Source organism: Electrophorus electricus, chromosome 17, assembly GCF_041902795.1.
Source record: "Electrophorus electricus isolate QZ-2024a chromosome 17, ASM4190279v1, whole genome shotgun sequence".
NCBI lineage: Eukaryota > Metazoa > Chordata > Actinopteri > Gymnotiformes > Gymnotidae > Electrophorus > Electrophorus electricus.
This window is the reverse complement of record NC_137513.1, coordinates 17,392,501-17,410,755: the sequence shown is the minus strand read 5'-3', so window position 1 is coordinate 17,410,755 and position 18,255 is coordinate 17,392,501. Positions and strand designations below refer to the sequence as shown.

The following is an 18,255-nucleotide window of genomic DNA, read 5'->3' as shown; positions in this document are numbered from 1 at the left end:
ATGATAAAATAACACAGGCATATGGATTTTATGCTCCCTGTATTGTGGGCAAAGATGATCTCAGTGTGCTCAGAGCGTGTATGTTTTACAGAGTTAAGAGCTGTTTAAATGCTGAATTCCACAATAGCATCCATTTTGACCTGGCTTTCCCAGCGTGTGGGCAGCTCTTAGCTTGGTTCATTGGATGTGATGGTGGACAGCTCGCTAGAGCTGGCCAGAGCTGGCTGTGGTGTGCTCACTGTTAAAGCCACACTCACTTCACTCTTAAGGGCCTATTCGTTTGGTCTTTAAAGTTACTGCACTAAAATCGAGAATGGACCAGTACATGGGTCATTGTTTTTGAGGTCTGAATGGACTAGAAACTGATTTGTTCAGACCTTAACATTTCAGAACTAATTTGGGAGTCACAAAGTATGGCTATACCCCCCCCCCCACCCCATGGAAATGTTCATTCTTCATTCTACATAAAAGTTTCCAGCTGATTCTGAACATGCTATATTATAAATTAATCCATTAAAAAAAATCAGATATTAAATGTAGATTTCTGTTAGTGCATATGACTGACAGTAACACGTGTGACACTTAGTCTATTATTTCTTTAAAAGCTCTCCAAAAGCCTACAGCCTTCAAACAATTCTACCTGCCATCTTACATTTAGTAGCAATTCAGATGTCACATGTGCTTTGAAAAGCTCTCATGTAAAAAAGGTAGGACTGCTTTTCTTTAAAAAAAACAAAAAACAACAACAACAACAACAAAAACCCACACACACCGATAACAGCGTTTAAGATAAGGGTTCATGTCACAAAAATAAGTACACACACACACACACACACACACACACACACACACACACACACACACACACACACACACACACCTTGAACCATGCCAGATGCCCTGTTGGATTCCCTCCACTAGAAAAACAGACCAGTCGTATGGTTTTCCCTGAGCGCAGAGGGGTTCCTGTAGGAGGGACATCCAACCACACCTTTTGAGGAGGATCTGAGAGAGAGAGATGGGGGGGTGAGAGACAAAGAGAAAGCATCACTGAGGATTTTGTTGTTGTTGCTACTTTGAAATCATCATTTGCATGCCAACATTGACTCACAATAGACACTGAGGGTCTTGGATTTGACGCTGGAGAATCGTGTGCCTTTGTTGAATGCCTCACAGGTAAGCAGGAGTCCATTCTTCTCCCTGGACACCACATGAGTCAGGTTCGACATTGTTGTCATGCCTCCGTTTTCACCCTTCAACCCAAGAGACTCATTTCAACTCATTTCAATTATATTACAGTAACAATTAGAAGAAAAAAGAAAGGGGCATTTAGGAATAACACATCACCATCATTTAGGAGATGACTGTGTGGCTACAAGTTGCCACACATCAAAGGAAACACTTGGCCTGTCACGCTGGCGGCACAGAAGCGAGAGGCGAAGTTGAGCTAACGTGCTCTTTATTATTAATGACAAACAATGTAAACGCTAAAGTAATCCGCAGGGATGCTACGAATGCCGTAGTATCCTTGACCACTAACGTGCAGCGTTGTTCTTCAGGACCTGCGGGTGCATAAATAGGGAGGAGTGAGGAGGAGTAGGTGTCTCCGCAGGTGCAGCCTGTGAAAGGAGGTGATGAGGCCGGGGTCTAAAACCTGGGAGGCCGGGACCCAACTACATTCCTCGACAGAATGGTAGGACAGTGCAGGGTCTTTCACTGCAAATTCAGTCTGAGCGAGGGGTCTCTCGGGAGTATCTCCTCACCCTGCAACCCAACGACAACCTGGCCACCTACCGCTGCGATGCCACCAGCAAGGCCAAGACCGTGCTCTCCACTGAATCCACAAGGTATTGCAACCCCCTGCCTCTCCTCTGGGAATCGAGCACAGTCCTCACCTTGTACATCGGGCCCCCTTCCGTCTCCAGGGGCGGAGACGGGTTGGTCGAAGGACTGTCCTCCTCGGCGAGGGGACCCTGCGTCATGGGCTTCAGTGCCGAAATGTGGAAGGCCTGGGAAGCCCAACTACGCCCTGCCAGAGCAACCCAGTAAGTTACCTCACTGATCCTCTCCTCGACTATATACAGGCCCTCGTATTTTGCGGCCAGTTTGCCAGTGGTGCCCGCACGGCTGTCTCTGGTTGAGACCCACACCTTCTGTCCCGGTGCGTATCATGGGGTCTCCCCCCTTCGCCTGTCCGACTTCCTCTTGTGGCAGTTGCCTTGCGCGGTCACTGATGTGTCTCCTCCCAAGTCCGTTCGCTCTCTTTGCACCAGATTTCAAACGCCGGCCGGCCTGAAGCGGGGATGTTCCAGGGGTAGAACAAACGGTGGTTGATACTACCTTCGAGTGTGTTCTAGGGTAAGGTCAGTACTCGCGTGACGCAGAGAGTTTTGTGCTTACTCCGCCCAAGGGAGGTATACGCTCCATGTCTCAGGATGGTGTTGACAATATAGACAGAGGAACTTACCCAGTACTTGGTTAACCCTCTGCGCTTGTCCTTTCGACTGTGGCTGATAGCCAGACGTCAGGCTGACTATGATGTTGAGCTTGCCCAGCAGTTCTCTCCACACTTGAGACATGAACTGATGTCCTCCGGCAGACCCAACTGGTGGAATACTTGGTGGAACAGCAGGTCGGCCGTTTCCAGCATGGTAGGCAGGGGGATAAACCATCTTCGAGAACCTGTCAATGACTGTTAGAATTACTGTATTGCCCTCAGAGGCAGGTAGGGAGGTGACGAAGTGCAAAGCGAGCTGCGACCAAAGTCTCAGAGGAGTAGGCAGGGGGAGCAACTTACCGATGGGGGGAATGCGTGGGGTCTTGCTGCAGGCACAGTCCGTGCAAGAAGACACATATTTCTCCATGTCCTTGTGCATAGTGGGCCACCAGTAATGAGTGCCTATTAACTGTGCCATACGTGTGGCATCAGGTTGTCCCATTCCCACGGAGGTATGTGTCCGTGTGCTCAGATCACTCCGATGTTTTAGCGGTATGTAGAGGTGGTTGGATGGGCACTGCAGATATGGATTCGTGGCCTTTATTTGTGGGTCAAAGTCCCACTCCAGGCACGGCAAGAAGCACGAGAGGGGAAGAACAAGTTCTGCAGTGATCAGTAGGGCTTTTGCGTGGTGTTGCCGGGACAGTGGGTCCGTCCTGGTGTTTTTCTCCCCAGGTCTATAGGTTACACAGAACTTGAACCTGGAGAAGAAAATAGACCGGGCTTGCCTAGCCTTCAGTCTTTTTGTGGTCTGTAAGTACTCCAGGTTTTTGTGGTCGATGTATATTGTAAAGGGGTGTCGCACTCCCTTGAGCCAATGCCTCCACTCCTCGAAGGCCAATTTCATGGCTAACAACTCACAGCCTCTTACACTGTAGTTCTGCTTTGCAGGGCTTAGTTTCTGGGAAAAGTAGGCAATAGGTTGCTGTAGAACTGGTGTGGTGGTGAAAGCAACCTTGACCACCTTGGAGGTCCACCTGACCCGCTTAGCTAGTCCACGAAATTGGTCTGTGCGGGGTTTTGTGATGGAACTAAAGTTCCTGATGAACCTCCTGTAGAAGTTCGCAAAGCCCAGAAGCTGTGTTAGTGCCTTGCATGTGTGCGGTCTAGGCCAAGCCCTCACTGCCTCCAGTTTACACGGCTGCATGTGCACACTGCCCTCCTGGATGACCTACCCCAGAAAGTCTACCTCCCTACGGTGGAACTCGCACTTCTTTGCTTTGCAGTATAGGTGGTTCCTTAATAGGCTCTGCAGCACGGCCCGCACGTCGAGCACGTGTTGGTTCCAGGAAGAGGAATAGATCAGGATTTTGTCAATGTAAGTGACGACAGAGCTTCCCAAGTACTCCCTCAGAGCCGGTGACCTGCTTGTCTGCTCCGGGGCTCTCTATGGAGGTCACCAGGAAGGGCATTATCTTGTTGGAGACAAGAGTGTAGAATGTGGTTGTCGGGATGGTGCTGTACATAGGCTCCTCTGGCGGGTCGGTCTGTCCGGCTCCTAAGGTTCCCTCCCTTTGTGGTGAGCCGTGGCTAAGGTACTGATGCCGCTCTTGCAGGAGGTGGCTGTAGGTAATGGCAAGACGCACTACCTCGTTCAACGAGGCAGTTTGCTGCTTGCAGGCCAGCTCTGCCTGCAACTCTGCCCTTAGCTCTCCAAGGAATGTGTCGAACAGCGTGGGTTCATTCCATCTTGCAGCCAGGGTCCAGAACTCTATGGTGTAGTCAGCAGCTGGTCTGAGACCCTGCCTCAGACGCAACAGGGCTTGTCCGCAGAGCCACCCCTGATGGAGGTGGTTGAACATAGCCCTTAGTTTCCAAATGACTAGCGCCGCACCCCAAGTGCAAGCTTTACCTGTGAGCCTGATCACGAAGGACACATTCACGTAATCCTTTAACCAAGACTGGTACCCAAACAAGAGTTCACAACGAACCCCTCACAAGTTTTTGGGTTTCCTCCATATGCCTCAGGGGTAGTGATCAGTCCTTTAACCCCTTCAGGCACCGGTTGACTGACCGGGGTGGGGGGGGGGGGGGGGGTCGCCCATTGCTCTGGACTCGTGACCAGGCAGTGCACATACTGCCCGAGTACCTGCACCATTGAGTGAACCTCCCCGATCTTCTGCTTCTGCTGGTCCAGAGCCGCCATCTGAACCACTAGCAGGTGAGCCCAGTCAGGGCTGCTTGCTTCACTTCCAGGTGGCTGCGCATTCTGTGATACTGGCGGCACAGAAGAAGGGAGAGGCGAAGTTGAGCTAACGTGCTCTTTATTATCCATGACAAACAATGTAAACGCTAAAGTAATCCGCAGGGGTGCTACGAACGGCGAGTTGCAATGCACCGAGGGAACTCCGTAGTATCCTTGACCACTAATGTGCAGTGTTGTTCTTCGGGACCTGCGGGTGCATAAATAGGGAGACACAATGATGAGGAGCAGGTGTCTCCAATCAGTAATCAGGTGATTGAGAATGGGGTAGACAAAATGGTACGGCCCCCGTCCGAGGTGGGCATGTCCCTCTCGGTGGGGGACCAGCCAACCGTGACGTGGCCATTCTGTGTTTTGAGTCAAGCTTTCTAACACTGTATGGTGTCCACAGTTACAGTCACTCGAATCCACTCAATCAGTTATATATTATACAACACTAAAGATGTTTTTTCAATATTAAGAATACTGGGTTAAAAAAAAAGGACGCCAAGCCTGGTGAGAAGACTTTCACAAGATCTTTAACCTGGTAATTCATATTTATGCATGTATGCATTAATATGCTCCCTTTAATACATATTATTTTACAGTGAAAGGTGTCTCCCATCCCCTGTACCACCAGAACAAATGTTGATATCTTTTCTCTGAGGTGAGTTCGCTTGTGAGAAGTCTCGTTTGGCTCCACGCGGCTTGCCGAGAAAACTGGCCTGTGCTTCACCTCCTCACCTCTGCATGCTTAATTACTGTCAGCCGAGCAGAAAACACGTCATGGAAAGCAACAGAGGTAGCAATAGAAAACCATACTGCCAGAAAGGTCATTCCTGCTCTCTTGTAATCAAAGCTTAATCAATGTCTGTGTGTGTCTGGTGTGTGTGTGTGTGTGTGTGTGTGTGTGTGTGTGTGTATGTATATATATATATATATATATATATATATATAGAGAGAGAGAGAGAGAGAGAGAGAGAGAGAGAGAGAGAGAGAGAGAGAGAGAGAGAGAGAGAGAGAGAGAGAGAGAGAGAGAGGGGGGGGGGGGGGGGGGGGGGGGGGGGGGAAAGAGAGAGATATTCAAAATCGTAGTGAAGTACACAAGGTTTCCAGAGAAACAGGACGTTTCGGACCAATTCCTCCTCCTAGAAACTGCTGATGAAGGACCTCTATCTGTCCTGTTTCTCTGGAAACTCTGTGTACTTCACTAGTTCTGAATATCTCTACATCTCTTACTACTGTACACTGCAGTTACTGGAATCTTCTTCAGATATTATATATATATATATATATATATATATATATATATATATATATATATATATGAACTTTAGAATATATATATCATGGCAATATGTAAATGAAACAATATAAGGAAACAATGTTAATCATATGTAATACACATCAAAATGAACAAGTGTGTGGCTCCCTTATTTTGGCTTTTATTCACCTACATTTAATTCAAATCAAACCCCACAGAAAATGAACAAAGAATGAATAAAACATGTTAGAAAGCCTCTGATCTCACAGGTAATTAAGTGGCAGCTAATGGAATCCAAACTAAAAGTTGGTGCCGCCGCTCTGTGTTAGGGTCAAGGTGTGTGCCTGTTATTTTGTAGTATAATAGCTGAATTATACTTTTAATCAAAGACTCCATCTTGGAAAGCCGCTTATTGTCAGTGGCGGCAGCCCGACCAGGGTTTGCTTGACGGTGGTTTTTCTTGTGCCTGACTTCAAGGCTAAACCCGTCAAGATATCAATGAAGAAACACACTGAGTACACATTTCTTCATTCTCAGAAAAGGGAGGATTTTTTTTTTTCTGAAGCATGCTTAGAAACTTAACGCAACGGAATGAATGGTTTACCCATGACTGAATTAGTCAAAGCTGTATAAGTTGCAAGGTGAGCAATCTTAAGCAATTTCTAATGATATGCTGTCCTCAATTAGCCATATTACTGTGCCGTATAATAACTATATTTCATCTTAGGTGCTTTTTCATTTTTTTTTTTGCTAAATAAATAAATAAATCTATAGTAACAGAGTAGAATCTATAGGTTCAACCAGTAAAGTCACATCATGTTGGTTGATATCATAATGGGCGTGTGACTAATTTGCCTCAGTAGCTGTAGTTAGTTCTAACTCATTCTAACTCCTCTGAAGCAACGTGGTTCTAAAAGGACATTTGTCCATGTGTCCCATTGCCTGTACCTTGGAGATGATGGAGATGTTGGTGTTGAGCTCTTGAAAGCCAAGCCACCAGCGGATTTGGACTGCCGGGTTGCTGGACGTGGTGTGGCAGCACAGTGACACCTCCTTACCCTCTATGGCCTCAGACGAGCCCCTCAGAACCACCTCGGATGGCTCGACTGGAACAGATGGGGAGCACCAGAACAATAACTCTCTTAAACATTTAAAGATACATGTACTGCTGCATTGCTGGGGGGGGGGTTAGGGGCAGGGGAGTGGCTATCGCAGAGACACAGAGACCCTGCTGGTTGTTACAGAATCTTTCACATTAGTTTCAACAGAGGTACTAAATCATTCACAGACGCTAATATATAATACATTAAACAGATGAATCATAGCCAAACATAACTAAACATTAATAACTAAACAAGAAGCTTGGCATTTAAGACTATATCAAATGTAGAGACTTCACCCAACCTCAGACCCTCATATTGCAGATAGCAAATGGGTACTTGGACTTAGAGCGCAAGAAAGTCGGCTCCCTGGCAAAACAGTCCTCTCTTTCATGGGGTGATATCCTCCATCACACTGTCCTGTCCTTCAAAAAGATGATGAAGACTACCACCACTGGCTCCCTCCTTCGAGGAGCACACCTACGTCCTTCACATACTCTATGCGTCCCTCAGACATGCATGCAGGGTCCCCTGCCCCTCACCAAGGGATCCCACTGAGCTTCATAGCCTCTCATCACAGCAGTCAAGGTTGCTGTGACCATAGGTACCCTCCTGATGGCTTAACCTCACCATCCCTCTTCTGACACCATTTGTAGTAAAAACGTTGACCACACCAGGCCTTGAACCCGGGCTAACGTGTGCCCTGACCACCAGCCCAGAAATCAAGATCCTGCCCTCTTCTTCAGGTGGTGGCAGTGTCCATTTCAAATATGTTAACACAAGCATTTAAAGCCATTAAATATACACCACTCATTCAACCTAAATTATTTAACAGTATAGTTTATTTAGTTTTCTCAACAACATCAAGCATAAGGGAACAAAAACCAAATCCTCCTCAGCACCAAGCGGCACCGCTTGCTCGTACAACAGGGTCGACTAGCATGGTTTTCTTCACCTTCCTCCGTTAAACCTTCCACTGTCGCCTGCAGATGACTTTGTGTTTTATTCGTCCTGCTGACGCGGCTGCCATTAGGAAACCAAGATGTACAAATGCACGGGTTACGTGAGGTCTCGGCTGGAACTTTGAAGACGAGAACACCGACATTCCCTTGGGGCCGTAACCTGTGACGACACAGTCCTCTGTGCCTTGGAGATCGAGTGAAACGCCAGGCTCTTAAATAGCTACCGTTCGCCGAAGGACGGAAAGTAAAACTTGGGGTGGGGAAAAAAAGACCTGTGCAGACGCCACTCGTGCAGACGCCCACGCAGGCACATGCAGGCACATGCAGCGTCGCTGTGCATGCCTCGAGCAGACCAGGTTTGCATAAAGGAACCATGTTCGCATATTATGAGCTCATACAACAGTCTAGGAGTTGCAGGGCATGTGACCACATGTGCAATCCTGCAGCTCCTCGGATGCCACTCACCGCTCCCGGCGGCCGAAATCAAGCCAGAATGCCACGAAAAAGGTTTATCCAAAACAGGGCCTCTGTGAAGAGCCACAAGCCGTTGCAGGATATTTCACAGGTCATAACTTAAACTGGAATTTTGACAGTTTGCAGGCCAAAGCAGGCAGTAGCGTATCTGTTTGGTAAGCTTTCAGTGGGTTATCAAATAGGCTGTAAACCACAGTCTTTTCCTCTGGTAGCTGATCCCTGTGCCTCCTTGGTGACTTCTCAGATTCTTATGAATCAGAGCGAGCACTGAAATTAAAAGGTGCACTAATTAATCTTCCCTGCTTTAAGGCCATTAAAATGAAGCTAAAGATCTCTGTCTGAGCTTCTGTTATTTAAAAGAAACTGACAAGAACAGTTTAACTCTCAAGTTTCAGTTAAACCAGTTCATATATTATATTAATTAGAAAAACAAAGAGCATCTCTAGACTCCAGAGGATTTAAAAGCCATTATGGAAGCAAGAACAGCATCTTCCACTTGAGACAACAGATTTCAGATAACCACTAAATGAAACTCAAGCTCTCACCAATTTTACTCCTCATCAATTAAGTCTTAGGACAAAGTCTTATCGACTACAACTTGAAATCTGTAATGTCCATACAACCTAATTATTATTGCTATCTTTAGGATTATTAATAACCTACTACTGCTATTACTATCACCAAAGGTGATTTCCACGATTTCACAACAAGAACAGTGTGGAGCACCTGTTTTGCAAAACTAAAGAGCTTGGAGATATAATCCTCTTCATTGTGAGTGAAATATATATTAGTAACCTAGCGTTAATTAAATATTAAAGCAACCCAGTTTGCTTATACCACCACTACTTGCAAACTGACATCACACACCTACACGTCAGTTCCCACGTTAATTCCCACGTTGGTAGTAACGTCTCTCTCTGCCCTTTTCATTCTTCGTTTGGGGCATTTTAATGTCTTATATGTATAGGAAGTACAGGAAAGTTGCATTTTTATTCTTAAATTAACACAGAGTGTGGCTTCAAAGACTCACAGAGAACAGAGAGAGCCCGAGTGACGGACAGAGGTGACCGGGACACCGCGTTGACGCTTTCGCAGCGCAGCGTGGCTTCGTTATCTTCTGGCTTCACCTCCATATTTAAAGCGCTACTGGCACTTTGAGAGGCGGTGTCCACCTCCCAGGTTGTGGACAGCACTTCGCCATTCTGAGGAAATGGAGAGTTAGAGAACGTATGTGGGAGGGAGTTAAAGAGAGCGACGGAGAACGGCAACAAGAGACATATTCAGACGTTTCGCATTTCTTTCTGCTCTTCTCGAAAATAACTCGAAAATAGCTTTCTGCTGGGAAGGCTTGTTTGTTTCGGGTGCTGGATGTTAGTGTTCAACACCAGCCAGCGGAATACGGAATAATCCACGCAATTTATTCACAAAGCAAGAAAACAGAAAAAAAAAACAACAAAAAAAACTTTCCCCTTGCCGGTACTTCAGAGCTCAAAACTTTGAGTTTGCATTCTCTTTCTGTCTCCTTTCCCCCCGCGCGTGTGCCCGTTGCGCTGCGCTGCGGAGGTTAAAGTGTAGGTGCGCGACAAATGGCACACCTGCCCGTGCGTCTTTGAGCGTAGCGGATGAGTGACACGTAGAAAGGTGATTTGGTGAACGGCTGAAAAGAAGAGTCGACACTCGGAACGGGCTGCGAAATACCCACGACGGCGACTCCACACCTCCGCGCGAGGTTCAATTCAACTGGCTGCCGAAGCACATTAGCGCGCGAGCTATCGCGCTCTTGGTGATGGTTCTGTGACCCATTTTACGTGGTCAGTACGCATCTGGTGTGCAGCGGTGTCTGCAGAAAATATCTGATATATTTAGGGGGGCCAGAGGTAAATCTTGGGATGGCACGCTAAAAATGGCTATAAATCACGAGGAATTACAGGGTACGCAAGCTAATTCAAAGCTACAAAGACACTATATTATAATCAAACTATAAACTATATTATAAACTATATTATAATCGTTCTGTTTAAATTCATGGCTGATCTAGTGCGAATATCACATTAGGACAGTCACATGAGACCAGTCAAGGAATCAATATGTAGCCTAATAAATTCCAAATTTCAGTGCGTCATTGCCGGGTCTGGGTTGCTTAAACAACATTAGAGAGCAAAGGTTTCATTTATGCCCAGCACATCATATGTTGTATTAGTCACTTCTATTATTTGAGTCAATTCAAGCCACTGTAACTTGGCAAATACGTTACTAAAAGCGGCCCATTTTCATATGGGTGCAAGCGTAAAAGTCTAGATACAGGCTACAAAAATTGCATAAAGCTTACTTTTGGCGAAAGGAAAAATGGCTATACTTCGTAAAAATTAACAAAAATGAGGGTATATGAAAGTTAGTGTTTATTTCATTTTGTTGTTCATCCAAAAAATAATGTTTAATGCGATAAGTAGCTGAACGTGTTTTAGTGCATCAGACGTGTGCCGATTGACTCCATGGGAACGGCCTGGTTAGCCCGACCGTTGGAATCTCTGGAGCAGCACTTTCGCAACTTTTTGTACTTTTAACGTGCAAAAATAGAAATGAAAATAACTGCAAATTTGTTGAACTAATTTCCTGACGCATATGGTTAAGTTGTGGTTATTTTCTGGAGTCTTCTCTGCATAGTTGGCCAGCAAGTGCCCCTTGTAACAGTTCTAGAATTTATTTATTTATTTTCCAAATTAGCCTAGAAAGAACTCGACTTACCGAAACAAACACATACACACAATTCACCAATAAACAATAGGGATACTCATTATAGGTTAATAACATTAGCTATCTACATTTACTAGCACATGAAAATACTCAACGTGGAAAACACCATCAGTTGGCGGGCCAGTAGGGTTGCCAATAATTTTATTGACTTCAGCCCCCCCTGGGGGTGATTGAGCTGTGAGTGTGTTGGGGATGTGACGGCTCTTTTCCTTCCCACCTTGGTCCAGTGCAGAGTGGCCAGAGGGTTGCCTCCATATGACATGCAGACCAGCCTCAGAGAGTCACCCGCTTTCACGTTTTCACTTCTCAAGCCCTCTATCACTGGAACCTGAGGTGGAACTTCAAACAAGGACACACACACAGAGAACCAAGGGGAGGAACAGAGGGAGAAGTGAGACATAAACCACATTACCGTGATGAGTGTGCATAATCCCCTGCAAACCCTGTGCAAAAGTGAAGAGAACAGTGAGAGACGCATGCTAGGTGGATGAAGGACAAAGCGTAGGGCTCAGCCGGCCACGTGGATTGGCCTGTCCATCTGATACCGGGCTGCGGTTTTGGCTGGACCGAGTGCAATGCGTGGGGGGCGCGAATGAGCGAGGAGGAAACACTGCGTCGGCGGGAGCCGGGGCAGCAGCGGCGAGGTAGCATCTCGCTTTACCGGTGGACGGCACCCTCAAGCCACAGAGCAGGGCCCCGGTCCCTTCCACGACGGCGTTAAGTGCCAAGCGGGAGGGGCATTCCTGGCTCCAGTCCATAAAGCAAAATAACAGATGTTTAAACAGTAATAAGGCAAGACGGAATATGAATAAATTACGGCACGGCTCCTGAATAAAACATGCGCCGTCGAGTTAGCTACGGCTGAGGAGGGGCCGGCCTTTGTTGGGTGCGGGGTGCGAGGGGACGGACGGAGGAGGGTCTGCCGTGACAAAGTGCCGCCTCGCCGGCAATCTGGAGCCGACGGGCCGGCCGCGCTGACTAAGGCCGACGCCCTGGCCGTCCGTTCTGCAAGATTAGCAGTTCGTGCGGTGGCTGGGTGCTGATGGAGCCGGGAGCAGGAAGGGGAGAGGGGCGAGCAGAGGGAGAGAGAAAGAGAGAGAGGGAGTGAGGGAGAGAATGAGATGGATAAACAGAGGGAATGGGGAAATGGAGAGATAGAGGAGGGCACAGAGAGGCAGAAGAGACATAAGAAACAGCCAAAAATACATGCGAAACGCAAAGCGTGACAAACACATGCATACAAATAGCAGTACAGGTGCGAATGACATGGACTGACAAGAGTTCACAAACATTTTCATTTACTAAATGCAAAAATCTCCATAACCATGAAAGCAGAAGCTAACAGTTCACAAAGTAAGAATGAGAAGAAAATGAGCTGCCAGGAGAAGTAAGGAGGTGTAAGGAGGTGAACCTATGACTTTTTGCAAACTTCAAATGAGTTTTCAGTTCCTCTGCTCGTAGTTATGGTATGAAATTGGAATTGGTGTTAAGCAGGGGTTAGATTTTGAATTTGGTTAAATGGCCCTGCCACTGAGACACGAGCTAATCAGAGAATAAAATGAGACAGAGATGGTGTACGAGGCGAGAGTCCGGCCACATGCTGTCCGAGACATGCAGTATGGGTGAGGTTACAGAGACTGAACACCTGACTAAACAGTTTTAAAGGTTTTGGTGCTTGGGGGATTCAGGTGCTTCACTTTCCCCGAACAATTAAAAACTTGGTGTCAGGGTTTGTCAGTTTTCATGTTGTACAATTCGTATAGTGTCATTCTGAAAATGTTTGGTGTGAGCTTGTCGAATTTATTGTTTCAGACTCATTTACTGCAAACAAGCCTTAGGTCCGGCTCTATTTTTCTTGGTCGAAAACTGAAGTTACTGGGCTTCATTTATTCTCCTTGAGTGAATTCAATAATTACATTAGATTATGTCTTGTTCTGGACATTCTGGAGACCGAATGCTATGGCTGGCCTTGAGGAATATTGAGCAAAGCTTCACTGTCAGTAAACAAACATTAGGGGGTGTTAATGACAAGACCAGACAGACCCTTCTAGTACAGTCTGCAGTTAGCCAGGACCACCGGCACAAATCCAAGACTCTTCCACTTTGAAAAGTGACCCTGGGCGACCCTTTCTGGGGCAGGGTGAACTGTGGGCAATGCAATACAGGCCAAAAAGAAAAGAAAAGTAACTGGATCCAGTACAACAGGCGTTCTAGGCATTCACAGCCCTGCTGTGTGACTGTTGTTACAGGCATTCATCGAGCCATTGCCCCCAAAAGATGTTGCTGGGAACTAACTAGAGCTTATCGATATATGGCATAATTAGAATCCTGAACAGATGCCATATTGGGAGGCAAAACCGAGGAGAGACATGAATTCATCACGCCTGAGATGAAACCGAAGCCGTAAGAAGAGGCTCTAATGGCCAAGTAGAAGGCCGGACCCAGACCAGAAAATGGGCGTTCAGTTCAAGAGCATGAATGTAAGTTCAGACAATTCAGATTCAGATATCTGAGCACAATTCAGATTCAGACATCTGAACATGATCTAAACACATTTCAGATTCAGACATCTGAGCATGATCTGAACACAGTTCATATTCAGATATCTGAACATGGCTTTCAACACCAATACATTATAACAAAATCTTGAGTACAAATGAACAACTAAGAAAAAAAGAATGTATCAATACACAAAAACATACCTCCAATGCATTTCATTCATTTATGCATTAATTCATTAATCCTCTAAACTGCTTAATCTGATCCAGGCTTGCAGCGCTACAAAGCTTCTCCTGGCATGGCAGGACACTGCATTTTATTCTTTATAAAAAAAAAAAAAAAAAAATCACATAACTAGATATGAACATTTTTTAATGTAAGCACTTGTTTGAATTTTTCATGGTCTCAGGAAGAATTTTCACAGTCATGATAGTATAAATTCTCTCAAGAGAAGACTAACACTCAAGAGATATATATATATATATATATATATATATATATATATATATATATATATATATATATATATATATATATATATATATATATATATATATATATATCTCCCTCTGCTTATATTCTTCAATTAACTCTGAATCCATTTTACTTTTTTTTTCTCCTTCCAGTAATAACATGTGCACATCTGTAGTGGAGTCAATGTCAACTGGCAGTTCATGTAACTCTCTCTCGCTTATCACCTTGTGCTGAAAATAGTACAGATTATGCACATATACACAAGCACATGTGTACACGTGTAAGCTTATACACGTCTGCACAAGTACACACACACACACACACACACACACACACACACACACACACACACACACACACACACACACACACACACACACACACACAAACACGCCCATTAATACCCCTTTCTTCATTGCTTTTCGAGACTTGACTATTCATTAAAAAGTTAGAACTGATAATTGCTTTGTGTTAGCCCAATCACATTTGACGCCAAACACCATTGTGGCACTCTACGACTAATTTATTTAATTCGCTAAGCTTTAATGATAACATTAGTTAAAACCGTTGCCTTACATGATGCCAGTTGATTAAATTCTCCTGACCTTTTTTAGGACTGCCCGATTAATCATACCAATCACTGAAATCACTATTTTGTGTACCTTAAGTGCACTAAGTAAGCTGCACTCTTCTGAGAGGTCCAAACGGCTTTGATGCAATACAAGCAAACTCAAGTCTCCCTATTTGTGAAGTGTGATAATGAGTGAGAGAGGCACATTCAAGAGGTTTCACCTGACACTGAAACGTCACAAAAAAGCAACAAGCAAAGAAGTCAACAGGGATTCTTACAGTACACATTCATGAGCTGTTTGGTTTCCAAGGCATGGGAGAGGGCAGGGTGTTGCACCCGACATAGCAGCGGTCGCCCATTGTCCGAACGTCGCGCTCGGACCCTGCGGGACGAGAAAACGCAGGAATAACGGCCGTTAGTGCATCTTCAAACAGCACCCTGCTCCCCGGTGCCACTAAAGGTTGCCTCGGCGACCGCCCCTGTATTCACAAGTTTGGAGCCCAGGCAGAGGGAGGCATGTGTGAGGCGTGTCCGAGCTGATTGGCTGGCAGTACCTTCCTCAGAAGCACAGCTATGCCGCTTGGTACAAAATGAACACCTTTAGAGAATGATGCAAACTACTGCCTGTTCTCTGAAACCATTGCTGTGTTCAGACTTTGGGAAATACAAACAAACCCCATGCAATTTCATTTGATTTATTCCAGTTCTAGGGTTCATAGGACATGACAAAAAAAGAATAAAAAGATAAAATGATTTAAGATTCACGTTTCTCCTCGTGTGGCTCTTCCTCTGTGTTACACCATTGTCCTGGAGGAACATTTTTTCGGTTCACTGTATACCTGTATATAGTTGCAGTGACAATAAAGCCTTTTGATTCTCTCGACTTTTGATGTGGTAATAATTACACACGGGACAAAATAAATTAGTAACGTTACTCTTGAAAAAAGATCCCTGGGCGTCACTAGTCAAGAGGTGAAGCTACTGCCACTAGTGAACTATAGTACTAGTGAACCTAATACTCTAATGGTAGCAACTTAAAGCAACTGGACTTATAAACTTGAAAAAATGTTACTTGTTTTGCTATGAAAGGTTTTATCAGTTGATTTGTTTTTGAGATTATACAAATTTTAAGTCTTTAAGTAACTGTTCATTGACCTGGTCCGCTGAAAACCTACACAAACATGTTGCAACACATTTTGAGCAAATGAAAGATATGCAAAAGGAACATGACTTGGTAGTCAGAAATATGAACTAATATACAGTAATCAGGGCATGTTACAAATCATCTTCCAATGGTTTACAGTGGTATAGAAGGCCATTTTACGAGTCTCCTACACTCCTTAATTGCGCATTAAACAGATGGATTTATAACATGTTGTTAATGAGACATCATTGATCAGGCTACAGGGAGAAAGCAAAATAAATAAATAAATAAACGAGTAATAAAATCTCTCGTTTAAAGAAACCTCCCACGCAGAATCAACCAGTTGATATGTGGCTCACTGTGGCATTATTGCTGTGGTCTGATATGTGTGTATGATTCTTCACTGTGGAGCCAGGACTGCTCCACATGCACTGTGCAGCGTGAAGACCTGGAACCCACCGGGACGCGGACTACACTCACACCGTAGGCCGTCGGCAGCCCGACCTAACATCTGAAGCAGTGTGAATGTGCGTTTATATGTGGTCCTAGACTGGACACAGACTGTTGGTGTTGCCATCCTGGTCCTCTGCCACTGCTGTGTCCTCTCCTGGACCCCGGATGTCCCTCCTGGAGTCTGCTCATCTCTCAGATTAGAATGGCCAGCACTGATACCACCTTTTCCATATTATCTTCCAGAGGCTGACAAACTTGGTTTTTTTTGGCAGGGGGGGGCTTTTTCTACAGATTTTACAGAGAGTTTTTACCAAAAACAAAGGCCTTTGAATAGTAGCTTATTCTGTCCACCTGCAGAAACCCTGGGAAATGCTTTCTAAAATCCTCCAAACTAAAATATAGTGTCTTATATTTGTATAAGCAAAAATAATCTTTCAGAAAGAATTGGAGTTCGAATTACCTCGGCAGATTACATTTGTCATTCAAACAACACTTCAACCGGAAGGCTTTTGCCCATGGTACACTTTCACATCAATGTAGACCTTATTGTTGTTTTGAAATGAAAAACGAGTTCTCTTAGGACTTCATACTATGAACAGCACTCAAGGATGGCTGTTTAGAAGAAAACATGAATGGATAAAGGGCATATGAGAACAGAGATTTGCACAAATCACACACACACACACACACACACACACACACACACACGCAGGCACACACACACGCAGGCACACGCGCACACGCAGGCACACGCGCGCACACACACACACACACACAGACACACATACATACAGACTCACAGACACACACACACACAGACACACACACACACACACACACACACACACACACACACACACACACACAGACACACACAGACACACACATACCGGACTACAGCATGAGTGTTCAGGAGTTTATCCTCAGAACCTGACATCGTAAAAGGCTGTGTATCTGTCAGTTCTTCTCCATCTGAGAACGGGCGGGAAAAAGAGGCAGAGAAAGAGAGGGAGAGAGTTAGAGATATGCATGTCTTCTCTACACTATACAAATGCATACCAGAATTGCTTTACATATTCACTCATTCATTTGGTCACATTTATCCAGGGTGACGCCCACAGTAAATTGCGCAATAACGCAAGCTCACAGAAGCCCAGCAATGATCTAAAGTCAAGAGCTTTCAACCACCTTCTGCCCATCGCTGGACAAATATGGGCCCTTCTTTCAAATTCTCTTTGTATCCAAATCAATCGTTACCTCTGAAGAAGGTGATGGCAGCTTCTGGCTTCCCGTCCGGGGCGATGCAGGTCACGGTGTACTCGTTCCCTTCCACCCAGGGCTCCTCGGAGTCCAACTCAATGGAGGGTTGTGATGGGGGGACTGCACCAAAGAGTCAAACAAATATCAGCACTCTGACAGGGTGCAGTGGGGATCTGATTGGGTGCAGTGGGGATCTGACAGGGTGCAGTGGGGATCTGACAGGGTGCAGTGGGGATCTGATTGGGTGCAGTGGGGATCTGACAGGTGCAGTGGGGATCTGATTGGGTGCAGTGGGGATCTGACAGGGTGCAGTGGGGATCTGATTGGGTGCAGTGGGGATCTGATTGGGTGTAGTGGGGATCTGAAGGGATGCATTGCGGTTCTGACGGGGTACAGAGGAGGGGCAGCAGCTTCTCCAGGGACATCTCGAACTGCAAAATACCGAGCTGAGTAATTACACACTAATCCCGCATGACAGGGTGCTGGGCTGAGACTTAACACCGGATAAACGGTTCCACTGTGGTAATATGCTCCCGCACACGTGGCTTGTCCCGATCAGAGCCTTTGATGACCAGTGGATCTTCACTGAGTCTAATTCCCAAGCGCTGACACTCATCCTGC

The 18,255-nt window shown here is 45.6% G+C and overlaps 1 protein-coding gene across 9 annotated transcripts in view; it reads right to left on the bottom strand.

Annotated features, from left to right (window-relative positions):
- Window positions 1-18,255, bottom strand: part of nphs1 (NPHS1 adhesion molecule, nephrin) — a 66,728-nt gene that overhangs the window by 29,355 nt on the left and 19,118 nt on the right. For all 9 annotated transcript variants that reach the window (XR_014117864.1, XR_014117865.1, XM_081699983.1 and 6 more), the window contains 8 exons: window positions 17,632-17,754; window positions 17,265-17,346; window positions 15,056-15,159; window positions 11,451-11,572; window positions 9,510-9,681; window positions 6,892-7,049; window positions 1,112-1,253; window positions 881-1,005 (listed from right to left, as the gene is read on the bottom strand). Coding sequence is in view for 7 of the 9 variants with exons in the window: in XM_081699983.1 (XP_081556109.1) it covers window positions 881-1,005; window positions 1,112-1,253; window positions 6,892-7,049; window positions 9,510-9,681; window positions 11,451-11,572; window positions 15,056-15,159; window positions 17,265-17,346; window positions 17,632-17,754 (1,028 nt within the window). In the remaining 2 variants the exon portion in view is untranslated. The remainder of the gene's footprint in view (window positions 1-880; window positions 1,006-1,111; window positions 1,254-6,891; window positions 7,050-9,509; window positions 9,682-11,450; window positions 11,573-15,055; window positions 15,160-17,264; window positions 17,347-17,631; window positions 17,755-18,255) is intronic.